The sequence below is a fragment of the Dreissena polymorpha genome, chromosome 7, assembly GCF_020536995.1.
Source record: "Dreissena polymorpha isolate Duluth1 chromosome 7, UMN_Dpol_1.0, whole genome shotgun sequence".
In the NCBI taxonomy this organism is placed as follows: domain Eukaryota; kingdom Metazoa; phylum Mollusca; class Bivalvia; order Myida; family Dreissenidae; genus Dreissena; species Dreissena polymorpha.
This window is the reverse complement of record NC_068361.1, coordinates 57,275,116-57,291,855: the sequence shown is the minus strand read 5'-3', so window position 1 is coordinate 57,291,855 and position 16,740 is coordinate 57,275,116. Positions and strand designations below refer to the sequence as shown.

The window sequence follows — 16,740 nt, the reverse complement described above, 5'->3', positions numbered from 1 at the left end:
ACTAAAAGAGTACCCAGGGTACTTTTTAGTAGTACCTGAGCTGACAACGATCAATGGAGCCATACTAACCCATGATTCCCCCCACCCCTGCCAATACTAACCTGTCATCATACGTGATGAGGTTGATGGCAATACCAAGATGGCCATATCGTCCTGAACGACCAATCCTGTGCAGGTAGGTCTCTGCGTGTTTCGGGAAGTCAAAGTTGATCACCACATTCACTGCCTGGATGTCGATACCTCGCGTGAACAGATCTGAAATGTTTACAAGTCTTCAAGAGTTTGACTTTATGACTATGAGATACAAGCAACACAATCAGTTAATGAGGTACCGGAAAGATGGTTGACCACGAAACTTAGAATAAATATTCTACAGCAGCAAAGCAAGAAAATGTAACAAGCCTGCCTTCCAGGTCCTGTTCTTGTTAACTGGATAAATTATTGACCATAGTCAGCAATTTTTTTCCCTCTATTAAAAGTACCGGAAAACAGCACTTTTCCAATTAGGAAAAAAACTACAAATTTCCTAATTGCTGTCAAAAAAATTCCTGATTAAAGGGAACTAAAACAAGAGGGCCAAGATGGCCCTAGTTCGCTCATCTGAGGGGAGTCGGTTCATTCAATCTTTACCTAATGTCAAACATGACCTAGATATTGACCAGACAGACATCCTGGTCAAGTTTCATCATTATTGAACCAAAACTCTGGCATAGGGAGTGTTTTTGTTTTTGAAAGATTTGAAATGGTGACCTATATTTTGAGTTGACCCCCCAAAATCAAACTTTGCTTACAAGGATTTTGTATAATATAATGAAAATTTGGACAATCTAAGGGCAATAATTATGGAACTAATTATGTGATTTTGCTCATCATCAAACTTGACTGAGATATTTCAGCAACTTTGATTAAGAATGATTGAGAAATGTGAATGCTAGAGTGTTTACAAACCAAATGTGGACGGACAGACAGCGGACAAAGACCAATCATAAAACCTCACCTGAGAAATCAGGTGAGCTAAAAAGTGTGTTTCACCGATCTGAGCCATTTTCCAACTTGTCCAAGAAATCAATAAAACCAATGTATTGACTAAATTTCACTATGATTGGGCAAAAAAAGTGACTTCTATAGTGTTTGATCACAAGGTTTCTCTCAATATAGTCACATAAGGAAAACTGCCCCACCCCCTGGCAGCCATGTTTATTGACCCATCGGGACCATTTGCAAACTCATCTGAGATGTATATAAAACAAATCTATTCACCAAGTTCCATGATGATTGGGCAAAAAATGTGACTTCTAGGAGTGTTCACAAGCTTTTTATTACTATATAAATATAAGAAAACTGCCCCCCCCCCCGGCAGCCATGTTATTCAAATGAACGGAACCATTTTCCAACTCAACTCTCATATCAAGGAAACAAATGTTCTGACCAAATTTCATGAAAATTGGGCCAAAAGTGTGACTTCTAGTGTTCACATGTTCACTATAAACATATAGAGAAAAATGCCCCGCCCACTGGCGGCCATGTTTTTTCACCGAGCTGGACCATTTTTGAACTTGCCCGAGAAATCAATAAAACCAATGTTTTGACCAACTTTCATGATGATTGGGCAAAAATTGTGACTTCCAGAGTGTTTACAAGGTTTCTCTATAGCCAAATAAGGAAAACTGCCCAGCCCACTGGCTGCCATGTTTTTCAACGGACCGGAACCACTTTTGAACTCAACCAACATATCATTAAGACAAACATTTTGACAAAGTTGCATGAAGATTGGGCATGAAATGTGACTTCTACAGTGTTTACAAGTTTTTTCTTTTTTTTTACCTAGTGACCTAGTTTTTGACCCGGCACGACCCAGTTTCAAACTCGATCGAGATTTCATTGGGACGAAGCTTCTGACCAAGTTTCAAGAAGATCGGACAATAAATGTGGCCTCTAGAGTGTTTACGAACAAATGTTAACAGACAGACGGACGTACGACGGACAAAGGAAGGTCACAAAAGCTCGCCTGAGCAATCAGGTGAGCTAAAAAAACAAGATGTGTTTGTGAAACACTATGTCCCCCCCCCATATATTTCACATTTGACCTTGAAGGATGATCTTGACCTTTCACACTTAAAAGGTGCAGCTCCATGAGATACACATGCATGCCAAATATGAAGTTTCCATCTTCAATATTGCAAAAGTTCTGGCAAATGTTAAATTAAAGTTTGAAGCAAACCAACAAACAGACAGGGAAACAAGAGCACCGCCTTGCGGGTGCAGACCGCTCATCTATTTTCTTTTTAAAGGTGAAGGGACTCTCATTTTCAATCACAAAGGAGGGAGGAGTGGAGTGAAGAGGGGTGTATAGTGTGGGGTTGTGGACATTTATTACATTATCTTCCAAAAAAGCGAAAAAAAAAAAAAATAAATAAAAAAATCGGGGGGGGGGGGGGGGGTATAGTGTGAGGGTGTGGTGATAATTTGTGAGATGATCTTAAAAAAAAAAAAAAAAAAAAAAAAATAAAAAAAAAAATTTGGGGGGGGGGTGGGGTGGGGGTATAGTGTGAGGGTGTGGTGGTCATTTGTGAGATGATCTTATAAAAAAAAAAAAAAAAAAAAAAAAAAATAGGGGGGGGGGGGGAGGGGGGGGGGGAGGGCACGGGGGATGGTTTGGGTGAAGTCTATTGTGGTATGTCAGGTAAGAGTAGTTTCATCAAAGTATCAATCAAATCTAATCATAAATAAAGAAGTTATGGCAATTTTAGCAAAATTTAATAATTTGACCTTGAGAGTCAAGGTCATTCAAAGGTCAAAGTAAAATTCAAGTTGCCAAGTACAGTAACCTCATGATAGCATGTAAGTATTTGAAGCTTGAAAGCAATAGCCTTGATACTTCGAGTGGATCGAAACACAAAATTTAACCATATATTAAAAGTTACTAAGTCAAAAAAGGGCCATAATTCCGTAACAATGACAACCAGAGTTATGCAACTTGTCCTTTTACTGTACCCTTATGATAGTTTGTGAGTGTTCCAAGTATGAAAGCAATATCTATGATACTTTAGGGGTAAAGTGACCAAAACATAAATCTTAACCAAATTTTCAATTTTCTAAGTATAAAGGGCCCATAATTCCGTCCAAATGCCAGTCAGAGTTACATAACTTTGCCTGCACCGTCCCCTTATGATAGTTCATAAATCTTGCAAGTATGAAAGCAATAGCTTTGATACTGTAGGAATAAAGTGGACCTAAACACAAAACTTAATCAAATTTTCAATTTTCTAAGTATAAAAGGGCACATAATTCTGTCAAAATGCCAGTCAGAGTTACATTACTTTGCCTGCACAGTCCCCTTATGATAGTTAGTAAGTGTTGCAAGTATGAAAGCAATAGCTTTGATGCTTAAGGAATAAAATGGACCTAAACACAAAACTTAACCAAAATTGTCAATTTTCTAAGTATAAAAAGGGCACATAATTCTGTCAAAATGCATGCCAGAGTTATCTAACTTTGCCTGCCCAGTCCCCTCATGATAGTAAGTAAGTGTACCAAGTTTGAATGCAATAGCATTGATACTTACTGAGAAAAGTGGAACTAAACGCAAAACTTAACCAAAATTTTCAATTTTTTAAGTATAAAAAGGGCACATAATTCTGTCAAAATGCACGCCAGAGTTATCTAACTTTGCCTGCCTAGTCCCCTCATGATAGTAAGTAAGTGTACCAAGTTTGAATGCAATAGCATTGATACTTTCTGAGAAAAGTGGACCTAAACGCAAAACTTAACCGGACGCCGACGCCAACGCCAACGCCGACGCCGACGCCAAGGTGATGACAATAGCTCATAATTTTTTTTCAAAAAATAGATGAGCTAAAAAACAATTTGTCCCCCAGTATAGACAGGGGGACATATAAATAAAATGCAACATTTAGTTGGTTAACTTCCGGTTAACATGTCAACACGTACATCGAAAATGAGATCTATAAAATAAAATAACAAGAGTGCCAAACTGTCACAAGATACGCCCGTTCGAGGGTTTTGGACACCATGCTCAATGCTTGAAAGTGTCCTCAAGACCTAGTTATTGACCCGGCATGACCCATATTTGAACTTGACCTAGATATCACTTAGATGTAACATCTGACTAAATTTGGTGAAGATCAGATGAAAACTACTTCAATTAAAGAGCGGACAACATGCTTAATGCTTGAAATGCACTATGTGACCTCGTTTTTGACCCGGCATGACCCATGTTCAAACTTGACCTACATATCATCTAGACACAACTTCTGACCAAATTAGGTGAAGATCAGATGAAAACTACTTCAATTAGAGAGCGGACACCATGCTAAATGCTTGAAATGCACTAAGTAACCTCGTGACCTAGTTTTTGACCCGGCATGACCCATATTTGAACTTGACCTACATATCATCTAGACACAACTTCTGACCAAATTTGGTGAAGATCGGATGAATACAATTTGAATTAGAGTCCGGACAAAGTGGCGCCGTTGAAAATGCACTAATTGACCCTATGACCTAGTTTTTGACCCGGCATGACCCATATTCGAACTTGGCCTATATATCAACTAGATGCAACTGCTGACCAAGTTTGGTGAAGATCGGATGAATACAATTTGAAATAGAGTCCGGACAAAGTGGCCCCTTTGAAAATGCACTTATTGACCCTATGACCTAGTTTTTGACCCGGCATGACCCATATTCGAACTTGGCCTAGATATCAACTAGATGCAACTGCTGACCAAGTTTGGTGAAGATCGGATGAATACAATTTGAAATAGAGTCCGGACAAAGTGGCCCCTTTGAAAATGCACTTATTGACCCTATGACCTAGTTTTTGACCCGGCATGACCCATATTCGAACTTGGCCTAGATATCAACTAGATGCAACTGCTGACCAAGTTTGGTGAAGATCGGATGAATACAATTTGAAATAGAGTCCGGACAAAGTGGCCCCTTTGAAAATGCACTTATTGACCCTATGACCTAGTTTTTGACCCGGCATGACCCATATTCGAACTTGGCCTAGATATCAACTAGATGCAACTGCTGACCAAGTTTGGTGAAGATCGGATGAATACAATTTGAAATAGAGTCCGGACAAAGTGGCCCCTTTGAAAATGCACTTATTGACCCTATGACCTAGTTTTTGACCCGGCATGACCCATATTCGAACTTGGCCTAGATATCAACTAGATGCAACTGCTGACCAAGTTTGGTGAAGATCGGATGAATACAATTTGAATTAGAGTCCGGACAAAGTGATGCCTTCCGCCCGCCGCCCGCCGCCCGCCCGCCGCCCGCCAAGGGGTTTCACATAATACGTCCCGTATTTTATACGGGCGTATAAAAAGCGAGTGATCTGAGTGCAATCTGTGTTTCAAATGGATGGATTATAGTAATATGGACTATTGCACGAGAGCCAAGTAAAGAACTTTTGTTAAATGTGCTTTAAATGACTTTTCTAGATATATTTTCCTCCCGCTCTGTATTCACGCGGGTGGGGTATTTTAATATTCAAAATAATCAAATTTATATATAGCAATCACAAAACTTATCAACAGGTGACAAACAAGTTCTAGCCTTACAGCCTATTATCTGTTACCCGTTATGTGCTGTGAATTCGTCACGCATGATTAATTCGTCTAATTGAATACAATAAAGTGCATCACTCTGAATAAACCGTTATAAACTCATAAAGACCACAGAGAGACTCGGATTTCTACCTTATAACATAATAAACAATACAACAATGAGCAAAAGACAACACTCATCCACGGCAAGTGAGAGTAACGCAGCCGATGCAGCCGATACTAGCCTAATAGACGTGCATGTGTTCGAAACACCAGACGCAAATAAACTAAACAAACAGAACAAAAAGAATAGTAAAAAGTCGAAAACGGAAAACGAGAAGCAAAATCAAAAAAGCATGACGGACTTTATACAAAGCGGTGCATCAAAAACCACGACAGAGCATACCGAAACACCATTAGAAAAACGCTTAGACGAAATTAGTGCTAAACTGTCACATATGCTGACAAAAAATGACACTTCATTTATTAAAACAATAATAAAGGATACACTTGAGGAAATTAAAGAAAAGTTCCTTGGTAGTGTGTTAAAAAAACTAGAAGTAATGGAGGGAAGCGTGTTCGAAAGCAAAAACGAAATAGATGCCCTAAAAAGAACAATTAAAGAACAAAGGAGCGAAATTGATGCCCTGAAAAAAGCGCAGCAAGACGCAGAAAGCATCCACAACTCCAGTCAAAATGATCTGGAACAATACGGACGAAGGAACAGTGTCCGAATTTCTGGTCTAGCCAATGACTCTGACCAACAAACATCGATGGTTGTGGCCGACGAAACGATATCGCTGCTAAGTAAAAAGCTCGGCCTAAAACTCGAAAGTAAAGACGTCGACGTTGCCCATCGTCTTGGAAAATATACCCCGAATAAAAACAGACCGGTAATCGTGAAATTTGTCAGGCGGCAAACAAAAATCGACATAATGCAACGTGCCAAGCTTCTTAAAGGTACGGGCGTTTTCATTAATGAGGACCTAACAAAGATCAATGCGGAAGTTTTATCATCATTGCGTCTAAAAGAACCCGCGTTGGTAGAGAGGGCCTGGTCTCGCGAAGGAAAATTGTTCGTTCGATACCGAGGACAAGACCGCAACGAGTTTGTGTCCTTTGACAAGTACAAACTATGGCTTGCAAAGCCATGGCCAAACAAAAACAATGGGGATACCAGAACAACATACGCCCGAAAAGTGTCAGATAGCAACACCTCACGATTATCAAACAAAACATAAACAATAGAACTGTGGCAATAAACCTAGCCCCGGACTTTGCATTCTTTCCTTTGTATACTCAGTGCGTTCTTTCCCCCAACAGAAACAGAAATGTTGTTTTGTTGCATATATTACACGTGTTTTTAATTACTGTTGTTTTTGTTACTCTGACATGTAACTTACAAAACACATACACACAGACTCACGGACAACCGCACGCATGAACCCCCAGACACGCACGCACGTACACAAACACACGCACTTACGTACGTACGCGCACGCAGTCGCACACTCACACTTACACGCAAACTCACTCTCACACGCGCACACTTAACAGCCGCCTTTGCGCACATGCGCGCAAAAGCGTCAATTAGGACACGCATTATGTAAGACACGCATAACAACATACGGAACCACCACGAGAATATACAAAAACTTCATGCATAATCAAGTATCAACAGTTATTCATAATTCTGTATGTAATACACAATATAGCATCATTTTTCAATGTGAAAGTTTTTTGTGTGTGTATATATTGGTATGTTGTAACCTTTTCACACTGACCAAGAGTTGTCGTTCGTTCGGGACGGCATAGTACTCGTCAGGTAAACAAACCAAACAAAACAAGTTCCCTCTAGATCGCTAAAATCGATGTATATACAGAATATTTCAAATAAAATTTACTTGTTGAAGTATATTTTACATTGTTTAATATACCTCTATGGCTAGTATATCTACATTTGTATCCTAATTCGGATTTGCAATATAACTTTGCGACCAGGAAGTAATTTCCATTTAGTGTTAAGAAATTCTGACATTTTGCCTTTTTCTGGTTTAAAAAAATGTGCTTTTTGCATCATTCAAACGGTATCCAACATTTGGTCCGTTACTGCAAGGTTTTCACTGATTCATAATCGTTTTTTATTGTTGTTTTTAAATGCGTATTTTGTTTAAATATTGAATGACATTCTTCATTCACTGTATTCTTATTGACTTAAATATCATTTTTCATTGATTCATAAACGTTTTTTGTTGTTGTTTTTAAATACCTGTTCTGTTTAAATATTGAATGACATTCTTCATTCACTGTACTCTTATCGACTAAAATATCAGTTTCTAGAAAAATGTGTTTGTATAGAGATTTCCATACCAGTTTTTGTGTAAATTTATTGAATGTTCAATCGAGAAATTATATTGTCCTGAACAAATGTGTGGCTTAAATAGTTTTCTTTAGAATACTGTGCGACAGTGTTGTCATTTGTCCCAGCTCAGTGTTGTGTTGTTTATGTTCATTGTTGTCCATGGACCGAATTCACTGACCGAGTTCATTGACCGAGCTCATTGAAAAGATATAATGGTATTCATCTATATCTATAAAAAATTAACTTTCGCTTATCATATACATAATTATTGTCTGCATTGTTTACTTGTATTTATGTTTGCATGAACTGTGGCATATTTAAAGATATTAACCTATATCTATATTTATATATGTAGCGGGCGTTGCTTAGAATAGGTGTTACAGAAAATCGCACTCAACTACAGACACACAAACACACGCGCACGCACACACACGCATACGAACACGCACACACACGCATGCACGCTCGCGCACACGCACGCACGTACACACGCACACATACACACACGCGCACACACACGCACATACATTCACACACATGCGCATACACACACATGCACGAACCCGCGCACACACACCCTTACACGTACATGCACAACACACACACACTACATACTCGCGCAACATGCGCGCACACACACGCACAAACACACGCGCGCCGAACCACCCCACACAATTTTGTAGTTCTTACTGTTACATTACTACTATTATAAGTTACATACAATCTACGGAGCTATATATAAACTTTTTATTTTGTGTATTTCCAGTGTATGGAAAAGCGCTTTTTTATGTCGCTCGTGAGCTGTGATAGGAGGATATGTATCTATTCCTATATTTATGTACATAGCATGCGGTGCGTAGAATATATGTGTTATATAAAATACAGAAAATATGTGTTTTATATAATTTGTGTAATTTTCAGTATATTGTATTTGCTCTACAAATCCACATCACTTATGTTGTCAATTAACCTCTTTCCAAACAGGGCAACACATTTTTGTAATTATTTTTGTTAATAAAAATTAAAATATTTATTGAGCGTAAGACGCTCATAATTTTGTTATATGAGTAAAAACACATCTGGTGGTATCTCTAGTTCATTTTGTTTTCGGAACTAGATTAACTGCAGGCCAGATACAGTAAAAATGAAAATACTGGAGTTACATTTTATAAGTATAAAATGCTTATAAAACGTTTGCTTATCAAACAAAAACGTGGGAATGTCCGTCAGTCGATCTAAGTAGGTTTCGTTTTTCGTATATTTCAGATCGACAATGCGACGGACATACGAATGTTTTCATGTATATGTCTTTGATCTTAGCACATATCGTGTAATGTTGATATTTGTTAAACGTTTCGTAGACAACAGTTTATTAAAACGTGTACTGATTGCATTAATTGTGTTTAACAATAAATGAAGATATACATATATAATCAATAGATGATTTTCAAATACAGTAGGTGCATAGGTTCTTTTTAACTGTCGTGAACCTCTTGACAAATAATAGCACAAAATGTTTGTATAAGAATGCATATTTTGTCATTGTAATAGTCATGTTATAGTCATTATTGTAACCTAAGGTTATCAATTATTACAACGTTTTTTTTACGAGATACAGGTACACACAGTGCAAAACAATAAGACAGAACACATGCATGTATACACACATACACTCACATACACGCTCACAAACACACATGAACATACGCGCGCACTCAACCGCAGACAAACACACACATACACACGCGCACCCGCACACACGCGTTTTACACAACCAGAACACGCACACATACATATACGCGCGCGCTCGTGCCCGCACACACACACACACGAGCACGCATACACGAATACGTGCACGCACACACGCAGCCGCGCACATACAAACCATACACAAACACACACACACACGCGCAAACACACACGCGCGCATTCACACACATAACTGAACCGGCGCGCACACTCCTTTCAACGAACATACACAACACAGGCGCATAACACACGCGGGCAACACGCGCGCACACACACACACAAACACACACACACGCACCGAACCACCATCCACACACAATTTAGTAGTTTTTGTATTGGTATATTATTATAATTATAAGTTACCATAAATCTACGGTGTTATATATATATTTTTATACTCAGATCACTATTTCAAATAATTTGTGCATTTCCAGTGTACGGAAGTGCGCTTATGTAGGTCTCTATTGGAGACAAATCGTTTATTGTTGTTTTCTTCTCATTTTTGTGATTATTTCTGTTTGCTTCTTTTTTTATGGACTATTCAGCTGTTTGTATCCATATTTTTTGTTTTCTTTTTTCGTTTGTATGTAATGATATCTTATGTCTTATACTAGAAACCAACTGGGCATTTTTTAAAATAGGGACCAACTGGACAAGCATACACAAAGTATCATTTACATCACCCTCCACTTCTTTAAATGATTAAGATATGTACTTTAAATGTAAAAGGGCTAAATAATAAAGACAAACGCATAAAAATCTTCAAATGGTTAGACGAAAAAAAATATAGTATAATCCTATTACAAGAAAGTCACTTGACACATACTTTAAGACAAACCTTAAAAGATGAATGGGACGGAGACATCTATCTTAGTGGTCAACATTCTAATAAACAAGGCGTGGCCTTTTTGATAAAAAATAATATTGGGATCACAGTCGATAATTTTAACGAAATAATAATTGGCAGACAAGCGAGTATAGATATCAAAATACACGAAACACAATTAACATTAATCAACGTTTACGGCCCTAACATAGATGATTCCACTTTTTACGAAACACTACAATCCTTTATAAATAATAATCAAGATAAAAACATCATAGTCGGTGGTGATTTCAATACTGTTCTTAACCCATTATTAGATAAAAAGAAGGGCAACCTTTATACTCATCCTAAAAATAGAAACATTTTAAATAACATAATTGAAAACTACAATATGATAGACATCTGGCGTACAATATATCCAAACGAAAGAAAATTCACCTGGCACTCAAACACAAAACCAACAATATTTTGTAGATTAGACTATTTTTTAATATCTGAGTCTCTTTGCAACATTATTGACACATGTAACATAAAACCAGGATTTATGACTGACCACTCTCTAGTTGAACTTAAACTGCATAATATACAACCTGAAAGAGGCCCAGGATACTTTAAAATTAACAACAGCATCTTATTAGATACACAATATCAAACACAAATAAAACAGGAAATATTAAATACAGTTCAAAATAATAAAGATGCAAACCCAAATACCTTATGGGAAGTAATTAAAGGAAATATACGCAACACAACAATTAGATACACATCATTTAAACAAAAAGAAACACACAAACTTGAAACTGAAACCATCAAAACCATTGAAACCCTTGAAAAACAATTGCATCAAACGAACACAAATGATACCACCGACATTGAAAATGAAATAACGTTAAAAAAACAAATATTAGATGAAATTTATCATACACATCTCAATGGAATAATACTAAGAGCGCGTGCACAGCAGGTTGAACACAATGAAAAAAATACAAAATACTTCGCAAACATTGAAAAACGTAGAAGCGAACAAAAAACTGTACACAAATTAGTAGTCAATGGCAAAGATATAACAAACAGAACTCAAATACTAGAAGAACAACGTTTATTTTTCGAAACCCTCTATAAACGAAAAAATGTTGAAAATAACACTCTTTTTAAAAATACACATCACGCTTTAAATCAAGAAGAACAAGAGTGCCAAACTGTCACAAGATACGCCCGTTTGAAGGTTTCGGACACCATGCACTAAGTGACCTCGTGACCTAGTTTTTGACCTGGCAAGACCCATATTTGAACTTGACCTAGATATTATTTAGACACAACATCTGACAAAATTTGGTGAAGATCGGATGAAAACTACTTCAATTAGAGAGCGGACACCATGCTAAATAATTGAAATGCACTAAGTGACCCTGTGACCTAGTAGTTAACCCCGCATGACCCATATTTGAACTTGACCTAGATATTGTCTAGATACAACTTCTGACCCAGTTTGGTGAAGATCCGACGAAAACTATTTGACTTAGAGAGCGGGCACTGCTGTGGACGCCGCCCGCCCGCCGCCAAGGGTGAAACTATAATACGCCCCGTTTTGAAAAAACGGGCGTATAAAAATAACTCGTTTCAAAAATCGCGAAAAAAATAAACCCGATGAAAATATTGCAAAATAAAACTGGATAAAAATATTGCATAAAAATATTGCATGTGTTAATCGGTTGCATGTCTCCAATCAGACCTGACTGATATATAATCTATATACTACCTCTGACCAAGTTTGGTGAATTCAACTTGAACTAGAGCTTTGTCACTGAATGTGACTTATACCCCCATACCACTTTGACGCAGGATAAAAAGTTGTTTAAAAGTTTCGGATGAATACAATTTGAATTAGAGTCCGGACAAAGTGGCGCCGTTGAAAATGCACTAATTGACCCTATGACCTAGTTCTTGACCCGACATGACCCATATTCGAACTTGACCTAGATATCAACTAGATGCAACTACTGACCAAGTTTGGTAAAGATCGGATGAATACAATTTGAATAAGAGTCCGGACAAAGTGGCGCTGTTGAAAATGGACTAATTGACCCTATGACCTAGTTTTTTACCTGGCATGACCCATATTCGAACTTGGCCTAGATATCAACTAGATGCAACTACTGACCAAGTTTGGTGAAGATAAGATTTATACAATTTGAATTAGAGTCCGGACAAAGTAAAATGCACTAATTGACCCTTTGACCTAGTTTTTGACCCAGCATGACCCATATTCGGACTTGACCTAGATATCAACTAGATGCAACTACTGACCAAGTTTGGTGAAGATCGGATGAATACAATTTGAATTAGAGTCCGGACAAAGTGGCGCCGTTGAAAATGCACTAATTGACCCTATGACCTAGTTTTTGACCCGGCATGACCCATATTCGAACTTGGCCTATATATCAACTAGATGCAACTGCTGACCAAGTTTGGTGAAGATCGGATGAATACAATTTGAAATAGAGTCCGGACAAAGTGGCCCCTTTGAAAATGCACTTATTGACCCTATGACCTAGTTTTTGACCCGGCATGACCCATATTCGAACTTGGCCTATATATCAACTAGATGCAACTGCTGACCAAGTTTGGTGAAGATCGGATGAATACAATTTGAAATAGAGTCCGGACAAAGTGGCCCCTTTGAAAATGCACTTATTGACCCTATGACCTAGTTTTTGACCCGGCATGACCCATATTCGAACTTGGCCTAGATATCAACTAGATGCAACTGCTGACCAAGTTTGGTGAAGATCGGATGAATACAATTTGAATTAGAGTCCGGACAAAGTGATGCCTTCCGCCCGCCGCCCGCCCGCCGCCCGCCCGCCGCCCGCCAAGGGGTTTCACATAATACGTCCCGTATTTTATACGGGCGTATAAAAACTATTGTGTGACGGATTACTAAATGAATATGAATGTGGATTAGCACTAAAAGAAATGCAAAATAACAAAAGTCCAGGATCTGATGGCATCACCATTGAGTTTTATAAAATATTTTGGAATGATATCAAAACACATTTAATTAAATCACTAAACTATTCATATAATAATGAAAACCTAACTACGCTTCAAAAACAAGGTATAATATCACTCATTCCAAAACCTGGAAAAAACTTAGAATCCTTATCGAACTGGCGCCCAATTAGTTTACTAAACAATGATTATAAAATTGCAACTAAAAGTATAGCAAACAGAATAAAAAAAATATTACCATCAATCATTTCAAAATCTCAATCTGGTTTCATAAAAGGACGTTATATTGGTGAAAACGTTCGTCTTATCCAAGAATGCATCAACTATTTCAACAATTCAAATGATCCTGGTCTAATATTCTTTGCAGACTTCGAAAAGGCATTCGATTCGCTTGATCATTCATTTATGTTCTCTTGCTTAGAAAATATGAACTTTGGTGAAAGTCTCATTCAATGGGTCAAACTATTCTATACTGATATTAACAGTTTAATCATAAACAATGGCTTCTTTTCAAAAAGTTTCAACATCGAACGAGGGGTTCGACAAGGATGTCCACTCTCATCATCGCTATTTATTATTTGCATCGAGTACCTATCACATCACATCCAATCAAATAAACACATAAAAGGCATATCACTAGAACCCGACGAAAAAATCAAACAGTCCCTATTTGCTGACGATGCAACTTATTTTTTAAACGACAATTACGATTCTTTCCATAACCTAATAGAATCACTAACCCTTTACGGAATGACATCGGGTCTTAAACTAAACAAAAGTAAATGTACTGTGCTACGAGTAGGTAAATTAAAACAAAGTAATGTTCAATATAAAAAAGAAATGAAATTTCATTGGACATCCGATGAAGCCACAACGTTAGGAATTACTTTCACAAATAATGAAAAGGATACAGTTCTTAAAAACATACTACCTAAATTACAGAATTTTAAAAACTGCTTAAAATCATGGCATCACCGTAAACTTACACTAATCGGAAAAAAACACAGTATTGAAAACGTTTGCACTTCCTAAACTAATTTATGTATTAACAGTCCTCCCAAATCCACCAAATGATGTTATTAACGATATAAAATCAGCAATATTTAATTTCATATGGGACGGTAAGCCTGACAAAATAAAACGAACTCAGTTAATTCAATCTGTAGAAAATGGAGGTATCCAATTAACGAACATTGACTCATTCTTGAATGCAATCAAATGCAGCTGGGTTAAAAGATACCTAGATAATACCAATACGAGTACATGGAAACTATTCTACCAGAAAATCCTAAAAAAATATGGTGACTCTTTACTCTTTGAATGTAACATCAACAATACTATCCTACATGAAATTGCAAACGAAAACATATTTCTGTCTGATGTTCTATCAGCATGGAGTGATGTCACTCATAATCTAGAAACCCAAAACAGCAGTAAAACTATTTTATGGAACAATAAAGACATAACTTCAAACAATAAGACGTTTTTCTATAAAGATTGGTTTGAACGAAGCATAAAATATGTCGACCAATTATATGACTACAGAATTAAAGATTTCTACTCTTTTGATAATATATGCTACATATACGGAATACCTTCAAATAATTTTCTGAAATACTACACACTAATCAAAAGCATACCCATACATATTAAATCTGAAATCAATACAAATAATACACCATGTACTCAAACAACATTTGTAGAAAACATACTTGGAAGAAAAAACAAAACAAATAAAATATTTTACACACTACAAATTAAAAACCCTACAGAAAACTCCAAAATCCAAATTAAATGGCAAGCCCTTTTTGGAGAAAATGAACTTAATTGGAAACACATATTTACCATGCCATATAAAGCAACTATTGAAAGCACACTGAGAAATTTTCAATATAAATACATCCATAGAATTATAGCTACAAATTATTATCTCTTTAAATGCAAATTATCTAACTCAAATCTGTGTGACTTCTGCAGTGAAAACATTGAAACTATAGAACATCTTTTCTGGGAGTGCAAACACATCCAGCCTATTTGGAATCAATTAATATCTTTTCTTGAACAACATCAACTAAACGTTAAACTATCTTTCTTAAATGTAAGTTTCGGAATTAACTCATTGAAATCAATAGACTGTAATAATATTGTGAATTTTATGGTTATATTGATGAAATATTTTATCTTAAACATGAAGTACAAAAAACAAGTACCAAATTTTAATTGTTTTGTCCATAGTCTTAAACTAAAAATCCAGATTGAGAAAGAAATAGCCCTCAGAAATGACACATTACAAATCTTTGAACAAAAATGGAATCGGATTAAATTCTCATAATGTTTTGTCCACTTATATACATTTCACTCTAATGCTAGTTTATCTCTCTAAAATAGTTTTGTTTATTTTTTTTTATTATTATTTTTTTTTCAATCTGACAAGACCATTGTGAATATACAACAAAACACACAAGCCCAGTATGCTTTCTTCCGCCTTTACACAACTTATCATTTTTCATAACTATTCCTCTGTTGTTCTTTTCTTTTCTCTCTAAAAAAATATATATTATATTAGCATATCTTGTATAACATGTCTGAACTTTATTGCTTTGTACAATCACTATGTTGTATGATCATATACATGTTTACATTGTATGTATGATATTGAATAAAAAAAACATTTAGTTGGTTTCTCTATGCAGCTCTATGGCTTGAACCTAGGTAAATACAATATAAATCAAAGCGCTGAAGGCACTGAAGATGTTCGCTATTGCATAATTTAACACGCAATTCATTTTTCAAAATCAATCGCAAGTTTGAAATGAACACACGCCATTCAACTTTAAAAAGTGTGTGTCATAGCGCACGGGTCGAGTTTTGTGTGCACTTTTTAAAATCCTTATTATTTCATAGAAATAACGAAGACAAAATAAAAACAGCATGCTTTTTTAGAAGTTCTGAAAGCAAAGAAAGTATGATGAAAATGGTAATGAGACCTTAATATAAAGAAAATTTGCAGTCACCATCATATTAAAGGAATATTTTTTCTAATATCAAATGACTATCTCACCAAGAATATAAATTCATAATGAAAGTTCCGTGTACAAAACCTTTGATTTTTGACACCATATACAAATTCAAAATATACAATAATCTTCGTATCTTGTATATGGAGGAATTAAAGTATATAAACATTGCTGTTTATGCTTTACTTGTTACCC

The 16,740-nt window shown here is 36.4% G+C and overlaps 1 protein-coding gene and 1 long non-coding RNA gene across 2 annotated transcripts in view; both read right to left on the bottom strand.

The window, feature by feature from the left end:
* LOC127840114 (ATP-dependent RNA helicase me31b-like) overlaps positions 1–16,740 on the bottom strand; it is a 41,912-nt gene that overhangs the window by 6,600 nt on the left and 18,572 nt on the right. The window contains exon 10 of the mRNA XM_052368575.1: positions 102–255. Within this exon, the coding sequence (XP_052224535.1) occupies positions 102–255 (154 nt within the window). The remainder of the gene's footprint in view (positions 1–101; positions 256–16,740) is intronic.
* LOC127840117 (uncharacterized) lies at positions 4,364–13,360 on the bottom strand. The gene is made up of 2 exons (XR_008030420.1): positions 12,912–13,360; positions 4,364–4,680 (listed from the first exon to the last, which is right to left on the bottom strand). It is a non-coding gene; the product is annotated as an uncharacterized LOC127840117 (long non-coding RNA).